Source organism: Carettochelys insculpta, chromosome 9, assembly GCF_033958435.1.
Source record: "Carettochelys insculpta isolate YL-2023 chromosome 9, ASM3395843v1, whole genome shotgun sequence".
NCBI classification, from domain to species: domain Eukaryota; kingdom Metazoa; phylum Chordata; order Testudines; family Carettochelyidae; genus Carettochelys; species Carettochelys insculpta.
The window spans coordinates 25,029,157-25,045,373 of record NC_134145.1 but is presented as its reverse complement, the minus strand read 5'-3'; the positions used below and the strand labels follow the sequence as shown (position 1 = coordinate 25,045,373).

Genomic DNA, 16,217 nt, shown 5'->3' with positions numbered 1-16,217 from the left:
TTATCTAGCTAGGATGCTAAAACAAACCTTTTGAATAATACTTTCTAAAGATATTAAAATAATTCAATCTTCGTCTTGAATCATGAGTGGTACAGAGAGAGTAAATAAGGAAATGTTCTATATCCCTTCACACAGCACATGAACCAGGGATAATCCAATTAATAGGCAGCAGGTTTACCACAAACTTCATTCACACAGGGCAGCATGAACCTATAGAATGGATTGCCATTGGATGTTATGAAGGCCAGAAGTAAAACTGGATTAAAAAAAAAGAGAATCCGATATGGAGAATAGGTCCATCAACGGCTATTAGCCAAGGTCATCAAGAATGCAAATGTATGTTCTGTCTCTCTCTAAACCTCTGAGTGAATAAGGTCCCATGTAGCAGCAGGGAGTTCCTTAAGTAGTAGTTGTAATTTCTTTTGGAATTCCAAAGTGGGATCAGAGGAGAGAGGTCTGTAAAACAGGAGGCAGCCAGACAACTCTCCAACACATTTTACAGACCGCTCTCCTCTAACCCTCTGACTGCTAGAACCTGGGATTACAAAACAAGGGATGGATCCCTCGATAAATTCCCCTGTTCTGTTCACATCCTCTGAGGCTTCCGGTGCCAGCCGCTATTGGAAGACAGGACAGTGGGATAGACGGAACATTGGTCTCACCCAGTATGGCCATTCTCATGTTCTCCTCCCCTTTTTTCTGCATCTGAGGGTATGTCTACACAGCAGCCTTATTTTGAAATAAACTATTCCAGAAGAGCTATTTCGAAACAGCTTATTTAGAAATAACGCTGCAACACACAAATGCATTTAAAATAGCAGTTAGCTATTTGAAAATACAGTATCTACACCATGGGTGTCCAACCTTTTGGCTTGCCTGGTCCGCACTGAGTGAAGAGGAATTGTCTTGGGCCACATACAAAATATATAATATAGTTAATGTATATAAATCACATAATAATGTTAAAAGTTTACAATCTTGTAGGGCCGCATGCGGCCCGCGGGTTGGACACGCCTGATCTACACACATTGAGCCTATTTCAAAACAGAGCCATTAGACTCACTATGGCTTTATTCAAAATTATTTCAAAATAGCTTTTGCATTGTGTAGATATTAGGATAGTTATTTCAAAATAACTTTGCTGTGTAAGACCTACCTTCAATTTTCAACATTGTTTCCTATTATGTAATTCTCACTCCAGACACCTACTCCCACACTTTCAGAAGAATATATTTAATGCATGGTAGTACTTCTATAATATATTCCAGCAAATATAATAACTTCTTCATCAAGCCATTCTTTTCAAGGACTTCTTTGCTGCCTGAAGATACAGGGTACATTCCCATTCTTTTTCTAGAATTCATGCTATTACCCATTTGCTGCTTAGCTGTCAGAAATAAAGCATCAATATTTTTGTTCCTGTCACTTAAGTTACTATAGTACTTTGAGTATTTAAACTTGATACATACCTCCGTCTTCTGTGCAACGTCATTCATGGTTTATTCTGTGATCTGGCACCTGCCCCGTTTGATGTGTGTTTCTATTTTTACCTGTAAGAAATTGCTGCAGATTTATTACAAGCTTTGGAAGATTCTCTCTTATGTTGAAATTCCTAGAACCTTTGTAGAAAAAAAGTAGGTAGGATTTAAGCTTGGTGTCCACAACTTAATTCGGGCCTTCTGATTGTCTATACATGAATGTTTACTGAGCATGCAATGGAATTGAAATACAGTGGCTATAATTCAGTCCTTGAACTTCATTTGTTATGGTTTCACCCATATAAATTAAGATATTTAGCCTGAATATGATGGTCTATTTGCGTTAACAATTGTATAGATTATGATCACTAATGAGTAAGGAGAATGGTTCAATTATTAGGGCACTAGCCTGGGACTCAAAACAACACGGTTTAATTCCCAGCTCTGGCAGATTTCCCATCTCTTTGACACTAGGCAAGTCACTTCAGCCTAAATCTTTCAGAGGTACCTAAGTGCCAAACTACCACTGACTTAAATGGAAGTTGAGTGCTTATGTAAAGTTGATTTTAAAGAAGTTAGGTCGATTTTAGAATATACCTGTCTCCACTACAAATATCATTGGGCCACTTTTAAGGGGTCCTAAGGTGGACTTTTCCACTCCAGCTTTCTCCCAAGGAATAATGCCAAATTTGAATTTACAAAGTTGACAGCGCTAATGTAGACACAGTGTTATTTAATTTGATTTTATTTGCCCCAAGAAGTATCCCACAATGCCCCCCAGTGTGTCTGTTCTGACCATCATTTTCATCGCCACCGCTCTCCAGGTGAGCAGGAATCAGCCTAGACCCTTCGGCTGCACCACCACCACCACCACCACCACCACCACACGCAGCTGCTCGGCTCTCCAGCTGCCCCCTGCACCTTGTGGTTGCTCCAGCACCACAGGACTGCCAGGTCAAATTTAAATGAATCACACTAAAGCATTTCAACAGTACCAAAAAACAAGTTTTCAATAACTCCAAATTGAAACTTTTCAGATTTTTATTTCTGCATTTTACATCTTTCAGGACTGGCCTGCTCCCCTTATATCGAAATGTGCCGGGGCAGGCTGTAGAAAAGTGATGCAAAAATGCATTTGGCAGTTTGTTTTCAACAGGAATGAGGGCAATACACTCTGGGATAACATCAGACACCCACAACCACTTGTGGCACATTTTTTCCCCATAATACTCTGGCACAGAAACCCAGAATGCAACAGGGGGTGCAGGAACTGTGGGATAGGTACCCACAACACACTGCTGACGCAATTGAACTTAGCTCAGGTAATGGACACACTGTTGACTTTCTAAACATGTGGACATTCACCATCAACTTTCTGTCTTTGTGTAGTAGGTATGGCCTTTGAGTATCTGGGCCTCAAATCTGTTGGCATTTCAATTCCCCATCTGTAAAAGGCGGATTTGTTACCTCCCTATCTCCTGGGGCTGCTGTGAAGTGAGCACCTCAGATGGTACAGTGATGACTGTAGTACATAGTACCTTAGGAATACAGAGTGCCATACTAGCTGAGTGTGAGCTAAAACCTCTAACACACTTTAAAGATAACAGCATTCCATATCTTAATACATGCTACAGCCAATGTCACTCCTTTCAAATTGTGAGTTAGCTCAAGTGAGAAAAATGAAAAATAAGGATAATACATTAAAGTGTGTTTATCTCCTTTATTCTCGCATTTTAATTATCATTGGTGGCATACTTATAAACAGTATACATTGTGAAAATAATGAGGCTTCCATAGTGAAAGACACAGAGGCAAAGGCAATGACTTGTTAAGTTAAAAACTCCAACATCTTTTACCTTTGGAGAGCGATGTACAGTGTCCTTGACTGTCTCCAGAACTAATAGTAGATCAATTTTTCCACACACTCTTTACACAATGACAAAGCTGACGCAGTCTGAATTATTATTTCTTGAATAGTGAGGCTTAGGAAGCTGACAAAAATGAAAGGAGTACAGAGATGTTATGGGGATGGTGCCTAATTTCTATCCTAAGTGCACTAAAAAAGTACAAGTAGGATTTGGAGGAAAGATTGTTCCCATGTCCCTTCAGTCAACTGACTTCTCTTCAAATTCTGCCTACAAGGGTGCCAACCATAGTAATCGCTTCATGAACCAGAACCAATACCTATAAAGTTACCTTTATTCCCCTGAGTACTCTGGACATCTGTATGGTACCTATAAATCTGGACTGGATAAATCAATGACCTAGATAAAAAAAAAAAAAGACTGTATCCCACTATCACATTAACAAACTGTAGCATTTTCTACAGTCTGCAAATAACTGTAACCTGTAATTGCTGATGTACTTGTCACTGTGAGAAAAAATACCACAGAGATTTGTTCCATTGTGGCTCTTCAGCCAAGAAATGCAAAGACATCTCTACACTTTTTATTAATATGAAAAGTTGCTCTAGTGAATGTAAGCAGAGATTAAAACTTCAGATCCAACCAAAAATTCTAATGCTAAAGATTGTGTAAGTGCAATGCCAGTAAAAGGCATAACCAAAAATGGTGGCATTCGCTAACACAGAGATCAGCCCAAGTGGTATATGAATAAGTCAATTAATGTACATGGAAGAATAAAGGTTAAAAGTCACTAAGCCTTGCTCAGTTTTATTCAAATGTACATCAAGCGTCTCAGTGGGTGTTTTGCCATTAAGTGTTCCTATCTATTACTTGCATCATCACATGCTGTAAAACTACTGTGTGCACATGCCAATTGTGCTTTGTTCAGGCTTGACTATTTCTCAGGACTGACATCCATACATATTCTTTTTCTGTATCAGTGGCCTCTAATAGAGAGTTTTCAAAAAATACCACCTTTCATGCAAAATCCTAAACAATATCTCTAGGAAAGTGTAAATACAGTTTCAGAACTTTATATGTGGCAACAAATAGGCTGCTTAGGCTACAACAAGAAATAAAGAATTCAAAAGAAATAAAAACCCTTTTATTTCCTGATGCAGCATTAGGCAGCACCTGTAAAATAAAGCTTATTTGATTAAAGCCACATAATACTCATCATTATGTGCATAGTACAGTTTGATCTTTGCATTGCACCATCAGCTGTTTTCGTAGACCATGTGAAATGAATTCTACATGAGCATAGGGGTTTACCTATGCTTAGCTCATTGCTGGATTGGGCAGAAGCCTCTCTTTGTGAAACTATGTTAATTTGTTGCCTAATTTTTTTTTAAACAATTTCTATACTTTAGCTTTTTCACAAGACTCATAAATTGTTGTTTGTCAGGTACATTAAGGCTTAAACTTTAGTTTTGTTTCAAATAATAAGGCCAACACTTTCAGGAAACAAATATAACTAATGGAAATAGATTTATAAATGTAAATAAATATCTACAGTATTTGCAAGCAACCAAACACTGCAATGCTATTCAAAGCAGAATGTCAACTTGACTAGTCTATTCTCATTGCTCAAAATGATTGAAATATAAAAAGCAGAACAATCCCTACAGCTAATTACATTTAAATGTTTAAAGCTTTTTTTTAGTAATTAAGATGGTGGTAGGAACACTAACGTATTTTTTACAACAGATGGTTGCAGCAGGTCAGTGTTTCTTCTCAGCTTTTGATATTAATTGATATAAATATATTCATTACAATGGATCAATACTTTAAAATCTATGAAAGTAAGACTTTTAGTTAAGATAACACAGGTCTTCTAAAACAGGCTATCAGCTCCCTACTCATCTGTTTACTCATGAATTAATTTTAATAATGAACATGGATTTTTATGGATTCATAAAGTAGCAACCACTGCATTAGTTTTGATATGAAGCATTTAAAAGTCATTCTGAAATCTTAAATGCCTCCTGATGCTGCTATCTTACACAGACTAATATGAAATTTGGGGGATCTTGTAGACCAGTGGTTCTCAACCAGGGGTATGCAAAGCTCTTCCAGAGGGTACATTAATTCAGTGGTTCTCAACCTTTTTATAACTAAAAAACCTGGACTTATTTTTCATTCATCTAATTTTTTTTATTTATACTTTTGCTCAATCACAAAAATACATTGGCAAGTTTATTGCCCATAGGCAGTTTCTTCCAACTAACCAGTTATGATTAAGTTGTTTAAATAAATGTGTTGCAATGGTAGAAAAGGCATATGTCTGAAATGTGTAACTTTCTTTTTTTAAAGGGGTACTTTATAAGAAAAGGTTGAGAAATACTGTTGCAGACCACAGTAAGAAACAAGTGTGTGAAAGAGTAACTAGGCACCTGATTCTGCTATGGTTTACAAAAAAAACAAGAACTATCTGCCAACTTCAGTTATTTGGGAGTACATAGCCTCTGACAAGATCGGGACTTCTAACAAACCTAAATATAACCAATCTTAAGCCAAGTATTTTTATCTGCCTTCCCAAATGAAAGTTGATGCATTAATAATGCAAAGTACCCAACTCCTGGACAGAGAAAGGGTAGGCATGGAAGTTTATTAGAGCTAATAAAACTGTTAAATAAAAATATAAAGAAGTACTCAAATCAGCTTTTGTTTCCATTTAGACTGCCTGTTTGTAGACTGGCGATAACATGTTCTAATTCTGTTGTGCCTAGAAATGCTTTAGATGCTTCTTGCAAGCATTGCTGTGGTATCTGGATTCCTGCAAACTTTACCAGGCATCAGTTTACCCTTCAAGTGTTTTTTTAGGGTATGTCATATTCTGTTTTCCTAGTGTCCTCAAGTGGCAACCACGTGTGTGATAAGCATGACTGGTTCTATTTGGTTAAAACCATTTTCCAAGTGGATCTTGACAAATCAACCACCATTCTCCCCATACCCATGCTGCCACCCCAAACCCAAAAAAAAAAAAACACTCTTGTTTCTGATTTGACAGTCTTGACATTGGCACAAACATGTTATATTTAAAATATAAATCAATACAGTTAAAAAGTGTGTGATAAATGCCTGTGGTAAAACAAATGCACTCAGTAAGAACATTTCATAAACTGAAAAACTATTCAATTTTTGCTCTCTTTTGCCATAGAAAATCTTGGCTATCTGATGGATCTTTCAGTATACTCTGGAAGTCACCAAATGCAGGCCCTGGAGAAAGGGGGTTTCATAGATCACCCTACACTGGGCATAAGCATCATTTAATTTTTTTGAATTTTAAAAAACACTTTTAAATCTGGGCCTTGCACATGTTCAAGACTATTCTGTGAGAGTCCAGGGCAGGTACAGTTAGCTGAACCCCTCAACTTCACATTGACAAAGGCATGGCTGACTACAGTGAGATCCACATTCAGAAAGTCTGCAATCTTTGGGTTAAGAGAACACATGGGAAAAACATTTTTGGCAGTTTCTATGACTTGATTTGGATGCAGATCCAGTAAGAACTGATGTTGCGAGCCTGAAAAATGGCAGGCACATTTCTGTCAGTGGGAAGACTGACAGCAGTTCTATTTCGTGTGGTCATCTTTCTAATTCCTGATAACCTGCTCATGAAGGCCCCACTCCCTAAGGCCAGCCTTCTTCTCTCACTGGATTCGCTGAAGGAGCCTGTCTGCAGGTTGGAGGCAGTCTCAGCTGAGCAAGGACTTGTGCAGGTTAATGAACTGGGAGCTGCTCTCACACCACAGTAACAAGGTGGCTTTTGGTTTTGGTGTCATTTAGGGTCTACACAGCCCCAAAACCCATACACCAGGCAACCCTAAACAGCACTTGGACACTGAAGCCCAACACTGGACTGCCCAGTTAAAAATGGACAGGTAGCAACTATAGTGCAATTTCTTATGGTTGCTTCCTATACTAAAAGTATCACTTTACCCTTAATCTAAATTTCATGTTTAGCTAGGTGCCTCTAATCCAATTCCTTTTTTGATGCTGGACAAATCATTCCATTCCACCATCTAGGTCAGTAGATACAGAAGTATAAAACAGTACATCTGTTGCACACTAAATATATTTCAACCCACAGGTGTACTGCTAACATCACCCTATATAGCTTGACTAGAACCAGTGACAGAACTCAATATTGTTTGATACCTGTGAGAACATTTGTCTGAGTCTACCCTCCAGGATCTTTCAGGAAGAAAGGAACAAAGCTGCTTCCTCTACATTTCCAAGTGGAGTAGATCAAAGAATGTTACAGAACTTTTCGTGCGCAACAACAGACTTCATACAGAGGCGCTGTGTGCCACAGTCTAATATGAGGTAAATTTACCCATCAACTTGTTGTATGATGTTCATGTGAACAAGCCCTTGGATCTATATGTAAGTCAGCTACCCCTCATGAGCAACAATATTAGATGGCAGATCCTTTAGAAGATTGGTCTTAACTAGGAAATAATCAACCAGTACAATCTCTATAGCATGCTATTTTGCCCTCATTAATTCCCTCGGTCCAGGGGAACTATTACTGCTTCTAAAAGCCTTACAATTATATATCCCAGTTTCTAAATAAAGGCTACGTCTACACGTGCAGCCAACAACGAAATAGCTTATTTCGATGTTGCGACATCGAAATAGTCTATTTCGATGAATAATGTCTACACGTCCTCCAGGGCCAGCAACGTCGATGTTCAACTTCGACGTTGCTCAGCCCAACATCGAAATAGGCACAGCGAGGGAACGTCTACACGTCAAAGTAGCACACATCGAAATAGGGATGCCAGGCACAGCTGCAGACAGGGTCACAGGGCAGACTCAACAGCAAGCCGCTCCCTTAAAGGGCCCCTCCCAGACACAGTTGCACTAAACAACACAAGATACACAGAGCTGAGAACTGGTTGCAGACCCTGTGCCTGCAGCATAGATCCCCAGCTGCCGCAGAAGGAGCCAGAAGCCCTGGGCTAAGGGCTGCTGCCCACGGTGACCATAGAGCCCCGCAGGGGCTGGAGAGAGAGCATCTCTCAACCCCCCAGCTGATGGCCGCCATGGAGGACCCAGCAATTTCGACGTTGCGGGACGCGGATCGTCTACACGGTCCCTACTTCGACGTTGAACGTCGAAGTAGGGCGCTATTCCTATCTCCTCATGAGGTTAGCGACTTCGACGTCTTGCCGCCTAACGTCGAAGTTAACTTCGAAATAGCGCCCGACGTGTGTAGACGCGACGGGCGCTATTTCGAAGTTGGTGCTGCTACTTCGAAGTAGCGGGCACGTGTAGACGCAGCTAAAGTGTCCCACTGAAAGCAAGTCCTTGTTAATGAAATGAGGCTCACCCACTGGGAAGGCAGAGGCCCACTGCATATAAGCCTTGTGTATTTTCAGCCCATCACTGGGTGCTGTGTCTGTTGTATACTTGTGCATTGTAGAACAATCCTGTCTCAGCTATTCAGGAAAAATCTACTTCCCTGAGATCAGAATACAGTTCCAACTGTTTTGGTACATAGTTTTGGTTACTGGAGCCCTCCCATGGAGTTTTCCTTCTGTAGTAAAGCAAACCAGAATATTATGGAAAAATAAATTTGTCACCTAATTACAGGCTGAACCTCTCCAGTCTGGCACCAGAGTGACCTGACCAGTGCTGAACAAGAGAATTTGCCAGACAATAGGAGGTCAATACTTTCTAGCAGCTGATAGGTCTTTTAGAAGACATTTAGGGGTAAATTACAGCTAAATAATGACCAGGACTGGTGGCTGTAAACAAACTTTATGGGAATGTGGCCACCCCTGTGAAAAACAGATATCTAGCTGACTAAAATCATGTTGGATTACAGACGTTGTTGGACTAGAGAAGTTTCACCTGTATTTTGCTTCTTGGACTAGTCAGTCTTGTCATCTCATCACCTTCCTGATACACATCTAAGGTTACATTTCAGTTCAGTTGGGTGAAGGTTCATCTCAGGAAATATTACACTACTGCTATAACACTGTTAAAGTTTTACACTACCTTTAGTTTTCATAAACAGTCTATGTAGAGGTTTTCCCAAGATGGGGAAGCCAAACTTTCACCCTGTGACTGACAGTTCTGGTCTGGCCCCTGGGCCTACAGAAAGGAGGGAACCCCATTATTAGAATGGTTTGTCCACATACAGTGGAGAAGGTTACCACTCAATAAGCTAAAATTAAATCTTAACTATGGTGCTTTAATATCACAAAAACAGTAACAGATATCAAACTAAGAAATGGGTTAGGCAATGTTATTAGCATAGCTGCTATGGGAAAATATCTGAATCTCCACCAGATGTAAAAAAACCACAACTTACTTATCTTGCTGACTCTAAGATGTGGAAAAATTACCAATTACAAGGTAAGCGGTTACTTCTTTATTGCTATAATTGTATCACTTCTCTCTCTCTCTGTCTGACGCACACAAACCACTGCTATTCTGACAAAATTAAAATAAATACAGAACAATGTTACAAGATAACACAATTTGATTCTTCCTAGTTAACTCTTAAGACAAAAGTGTATTGGTTTAATCTTAATGTTTCTCCACCTATACAACAGTTACATCATCCTTTAATTGAATAAAATCTATTGCGTAGTCTTCTTCAAATGAAGTTATTCTAGAGTTTGTTTTAAAATATTTGTCCATCATTGGCAAAAAAAAAAAAAAGGGCAGATTAAAACTGGCCATCTCCTCTTTTGAAACAATTTACCTATATTAAATTGAAATAGTGAAAACTGATGATTAGTAGACTAACGAACATTCTTATACAGGTAATACAGATAGAGAAAACCTACATTGAGACTTAGTCCATTTCTACTCTACCCCTAAACAAATAGCTACTTTCTGCACACAAGAATATAAAAAAAATTGTTGTCTAGGGCCTCAAAAACTCCCGTAATAGACTCACTGAGGCTGTGTCTACACTAGCCCCCTTCTTCTTCTCCTGAGCAGGGAATAATGACAAAGTGCTGTGATGAATATGCAGCACCTCATTAGGCTAATTCTCCCTGCGGCAACTTCAAAGTTGCAAACTTCGAAGTGCTGGAATGTCATGTAGCCGAGGGCATTTCAAAGTAGCCGCATAACTTTCAAGTGCCCTTACTCCCAAAAATTTTTTATTACAATGCCCCCTTCAAAGAGGGGGGCTAATGTAGACACAGCACTACTGTATTGTCACTGCATACTGCTATGTTTACCACCTGTCTCCTTTTGATTATGTACTCACAGAGACAATGTTTTCCTACTTATAACACAATCTTTGAAGGCTTGGAAATTTATTACTTGTGGTCAAAACTCTTAGGGATAGGAAAGCACAGATGTCCTTGTTATCATGTAATAAAACAGAGTTTAATGAAGCTGGGAAGAGCACAAAGGAATGAAGCATTCCCCCTTGCTTATTGTTTCCCCCTGGTTATACCCTGACTCTTTCTAAATCCACATCTTTAAAAATAAGCAAGATAAGACGTAGTTTGGGAGAAAGCATACTTTGGATAACCTTACAGTGGGCCTTATATAGTAAAATTCTGACTCATCATAATTTCTGGTGGAGGCAAATTTCCTTGACTGAGAAACAAATGTGCTCAGCCCTAAACTACAACACTGCACATTACTATAGATGCTACAGCAAAAGAGAGATCTGATGGAGATCGTTTGACAAAGGCAGATAGAGGCCGTGTCTACACTAGCCCCAAACTCCGAAATGGCCATGCAAATGGCCATTTTGAAGTTTACTAATGAAGCGCTGAAATACATATTCAGCGCTTCATTAGCATGCGGGCGGCCACGGCACTTCGAAATTGACGCGCCTCGCGGCTCGTCCCGACAGGGCTCCTTTTCGAAAGGACCCCGCCTACTTCGAAGTCCCCTTATTCCCATGATAAGGGGACTTCGAAGTAGGCGGGGTCCTTTCGAAAAGGAGCCCCGTCGGGACGAGCCGCGCGGCGGCGAGGCGCGTCAATTTCGAAGTGCCGCGGCCGCCCGCATGCTAATGAAGCGCTGAATATGTATTTCAGCGCTTCATTAGTAAACTTCAAAATGGCCATTTGCATGGCCATTTCGGAGTTTGGGGCTAGTGTAGACACGGCCTCTATCTGCCTTTGTCAAACGATCTCCATCAGATCTCTCTTTTGCTGTAGCATCTATAGTAATGTGCAGTGTTGTAGTTTAGGGCTGAGCACACGGCCAGAATGTTTTAAACATAAAGGCTAGGTTTTTGAAATGCAGAATCATATAGTGCAAAGATCCAGAATAGTGTGTGGAATACTGTTGTGATTTGCTTTCTGCATTTTGTCCTTCCTGGAAAATAGGACAGTACTTGTTGAACTAGTTACGGCTTCTGTGCACACCTCAAGAGCAAGTCCAGACAGAACATACTGCAGTAGTCTGGGGGATGGAGATGACAAGTGGCTAGATCACTGCATTTACTCCTGCATTCAAACACAGATGAAGTCTCTATCTCAGTCAGATCAAAGGCATTTCTGGCTGCTGCTTCTGTTGCCTCATCCAAGAGCAGAGTTGATGCCAATAGGACAGAGAGACTGCATAACACCTCAATCATGGCTGATGTCCTCAACTGAAGTGGAGATCACAGCTCCCACTTCTTCCTGGAGGCACTTTCCTTTTTTTCCTCTCACCATCCCTACAGTCTTCGTAGGCTGAGTCTGACCCAGCCTCTTTTCACATCTAGGTTCCAATTTACTTCAGACACTGGAACAGCTGAGAAATAGCATTTTCTCTTGATCAGCAAGAGATCCACAGAGATCAGTTTAAGTAGAGTAGGCTATAATGGATTCTTCAATTGAGGAAAATGTTCCATCATAAGAAGTGCTCTTTGAAAAGTAATTAGAGAAAATATTTAATAGGAGACTAGCTTAAACTTCATGGGCCCAGTGCATATTTCCATCTGTTTGTACATTTCCAGGACATAAATAATTACTCAGTCAAATTTTCAAATTATTTCTTCCTTTTATGAACAGAATTTTTTATAAATATACATTTATTCAATTAGCTAAAGAGATCTCCTTTACTATAAAAAACAAATAGCAGATCAAATTATATCTGTAAAATACATTTTCTCATATAAAATTAAATTACAACTAACATATGACATTCTGATAAAGTATTGTAAAATGGACTCCTAAAACATGTTCCATTTTCTTCAAATAAAATCAATCAGACAAAAGCTTAAATTACATTTATTTTACCTGAAAATATATTTAACATCAGAGGTTGCACCTTTCAAAGCAAGTTATTGAAACACTGAATGAGAACAGAGGGGAAGGAATAATTTATTTTGTTACCCTTATTGAACTGAAGTACAGACAGAAGTGGAGGACCTTTGCTGCTGCCCTACATGCCGGCGGGTGTAACAGGTTTTAACTAACTATTGAAACTACTGAGAGACGGACTTAGGAAATGGCTAGCATACTCACATCTCCACTAGACAGACAGACAATGTTTTTAACCAACTTAATCAAAACAACAATTTTAGCAAAAAGGTTAACTGCTCAGAATTACTGACCTCACTCGTATTTTTTTTCCTGGGCTCCTTTTATAAAGACAAACATCACAAGCTGAAAATTTCAACTATTCACATTAACATAGCTCATTACAACATTCAACTCCTGTAATCACTGTACATTCAAATTTGCTATAAATGCCTCACCACTTGACAATGGCCTACGTCACAGTTTATAAAATAAGGATATTGCTTTCAACAAAGCTATGTTCAAATACCAGAGACTTGTCAGTTTTTACTATAGGCTAATAAGTTACATTATCTGCTGTCCTGAACTGCATCACAGGTTAAGGGATAAAAACCATTTTAGTCTATCTCGTTTACCACTGTTTCCCAGTCGGCCTTCCTTGATTCTTCATTTGTATGTCACAGGATCTGTGATTAATAGCAAAATAGCGTTTTTTTCCACCTGTCCAACTGTTTCCCCACATGCATTATACCCTTTTTTTTTTTTGTAATTAGTTATATAAAAAACAGCTGGTAGTGCTTGTTTCTGTGTATAAAGCAGGGATGCTTGGCTAAAACAGTGTTTTATTGGAGCATGTTAGAGCAATTTTTTTCAATGGCTAAAGCAATGTCATCCCAAGATACCTTCGATTAAATTTAGAAAAAGTGAAGCAAGCAGCAGTGATCACAATTATAAAAATAAGCAAATGAGTGCAGTGCTGGTTCGCTGAGTTGGATTTAGGGATATAAACTGATGACAGCTCTTTCACCCCCTCACCCAGTGACTCTATCACCATTAACCCTGATGCTATTTTTAGCTCAGAATCTTATTTCCAGTGGACATTTCCGTAGGCCTTGTCCACTGCTTTTCTAACTCCCCCCCTTCCCCCCCCTTTTTTTTTAAGTGTGGAAAAGCTCCTTTCTTTGGCGGGGGGCGGGGGGGAAATGATGACACTTGTGTTCACACTGTAAAGCTTGTTATTCTGGAATAACAGGACATTTAACTCAAAATAGTAACTCCACCAAAATGAATAACTTTCCTTGACACCCCACCTTCAATTTCTAAACTGACTCAGTAGCCATGGCCACATTAGCCCCTCCTTTTGGAAGGGCTATGATAATGTGGCACTTTGGAATAGGCTAATGAAGCACTATCAGGAATATGCAGCGCCTCGTTAGCGTAATGGCAGCCACGCGGGCTTCAAAACTGCCGGTTTCACAACCCACGCTGCCCATGTAGCCAGGGGCCTTTTGAAACAACCCTCCTGATTTCAAAACTACCTTCTGGCCAAAACCAGATGGGAAGAAGGGGCTTTCGAAATCAGTGGGCCATTTCAAAAGGCCCCAGCTACATGTGTGGCGTGTGCTGTGAAACTGGCAGTTTCGAAGCCTGCAGGACTGCCATCACGCTAATGAGGCACTGCTATATTCATAGCAGTGCCTCATTAGCCTATTCCAAAGTGACACATTACCATAGCCCTTCTGAAAGGAGGAGCTAGCGTGGCCAGGGCCAGTGTGTACTAACCAGAAGTAATTACAACTTAATTGGCTGCCAGGGAGACCCGCATCATTGCTCTTATTTCGAAACTGGGCTCTCCAGTGGAAGTCTCAATTTTGAAAGGCTCTTGCCATGTGAACACTTTTTTCAGAAATAACTTATTTCTGAAAAACAAGGCGGTGCAGACAGCCTCAGTCGCCCATCAGCTTCACACCCGCAAGGGGCTGCAGGGAAAAAGTTTCCTTTTCACTACAGCCTGACAATTGGACGGGGGCTAGGGTGGGGATCCAACCTCTGGCTGCCCTGCGCCCTCCCCCAGGAGCCAATGAAAGAAATCCCCCAAAGAGCGCGCACTGCAATAGACGAGACAACATGGATCAGGGGAGAGGACTTGGTCCACCTTCCCCTCCCCTCCTAGCCCAGGTGCACCCCGGCCGGATGGTGACCCAGGGCAGTGCCCCGGCCGGCGGCCCTAGCGCCGCGGCCAAGCTGAAAAGGCCCCACGCCTGGGCAGGGAGCGGAGGGGCTGCCCGGCCGCAGGGCGCCAACCCCCGGAACAGGCATGTCGCCTCAGCACTGCCCCGCCCGGCGGGGGCCTGCGGCAGCGACCCGGGCCCCGGCAGCCGGGCCCCCTTGGCGCTCAGTAGCTGGGGGCGCTCGGCCGAGGCTCTGCGACGCGGCGCCGCGCCAGGGAGCGGAGCTGTGGCCGGACCGAGGAGGTGGCGGACCGCGGGAGCGCCTTACCTGGCGTCCTGCTGCGGCTCACGCTGCTCCCCGCGGGGCGGTGGGAGGCTCCTGCTACTGCTGCCGCCGCCGCGCGCCCCTTGGCTGCCGCCGGCTCCGCAAGTTTCCATAAAAGTCCTGGTGCGCAGCCCGCGCCCGCATTCCTGGCACGCCCGGCCCGGCTGCAGCTGTCCCGACACTGCACGTGGGGGGGGCCTCCCCTCCCCTCCCCCTCGCGGCGTGTCCACAGCCCAGGCCCGGCCGCACGGCAGGAGGCAGCCGAGGCGGGTGGGCTATTCTGGGCTGCAGGCGCAACGCGCTATAAATAACCCCCTGGGGCTCCCAGCAGCAAAGCCGCCCGTGGCCTAGGCGGCCGCCCAGACCGCGTTACTCCGCAGGGGGCAGGTACATGGCAGGCTGGACCCCGGGGGCAGCTGGAGAGCCCCATGCCTTGCGCCCGGCGAGCCTAAGCATTCAGACAATACTCACCGCCCCCAGCAGCACCCTTGCGCCCGGCCTCGCTCCGCACCGCGCTCTGCACCTAGGCCCCGCGCCCTGGCAGGAGAGAACTCCCTGGCTCATGCCTGATGAACAGCAGGGGTGTGGGCGACAGCCCTAGAGCCCTGGGATATTTTATAGGCTGAAGTCCATGGAAACAGTCAGCTAGTAATAGTGCGTCGAGTGGGGAAGTCTCGCCAGTGCCAGACCTAGGGAACTAAGTTAGCTACCAGGAGCATATGCATTACCCTGAAACAACCATTTAGGGACCAGCCTCGGCCTAGCTCTACCTTTCTCCAGCAACGAAGGACGTTGCTGTACTCTTCTGTAGGAATATGACTTTAAAACTGGAAATTTAAATCCAATTTCACCACCCCCTGCTTTAAATGCTAGGATAGATTGCTTGCCTTGCTTATAATCTCTGTAAAGCAAGAGGGACTATCTTCCTCCTTCTTTGTTGTACTGTGCTCAGAACAGTGAGGCCCCTTACTTGGCTGCATACACCTTAAAATAATAAATGATACTGCAGCTGGCAGTTCGAGCATCAGTCAGCAGACTAGAAATAAAGCAAATTTTTAACCCTGCAAATAATTAACTGTTGGAACAATTTAGCAACGGTTGTGGTGGATTCATGCTCCATC

General features: G+C 42.2%; 1 protein-coding gene across 8 annotated transcripts in view; it reads right to left on the bottom strand.

Moving 5' to 3' along the window:
* Positions 1–15,277, bottom strand: part of NEXN (nexilin F-actin binding protein) — a 44,050-nt gene extending 28,773 nt beyond the window's left edge. For 2 of the 8 annotated variants that reach the window (XM_075003597.1, XM_075003602.1), the window contains exons 1-3: positions 15,100–15,272; positions 3,335–3,469; positions 1,470–1,550 (exon numbers count right to left, since the gene is read on the bottom strand). In XM_075003597.1, the coding sequence (XP_074859698.1) occupies positions 1,470–1,496 (27 nt within the window). In that variant the 5' untranslated portion in view covers positions 1,497–1,550; positions 3,335–3,469; positions 15,100–15,272. Of the gene's footprint in view, positions 1–1,469; positions 1,551–3,334; positions 3,470–13,235; positions 13,255–15,099 lie in introns of those variants that run through there. The other 6 variants (XM_075003596.1, XM_075003601.1, XM_075003604.1 and 3 more) reach the window with 5 other exon arrangements.
* Positions 15,278–16,217: the final 940 nt, after the last annotated feature.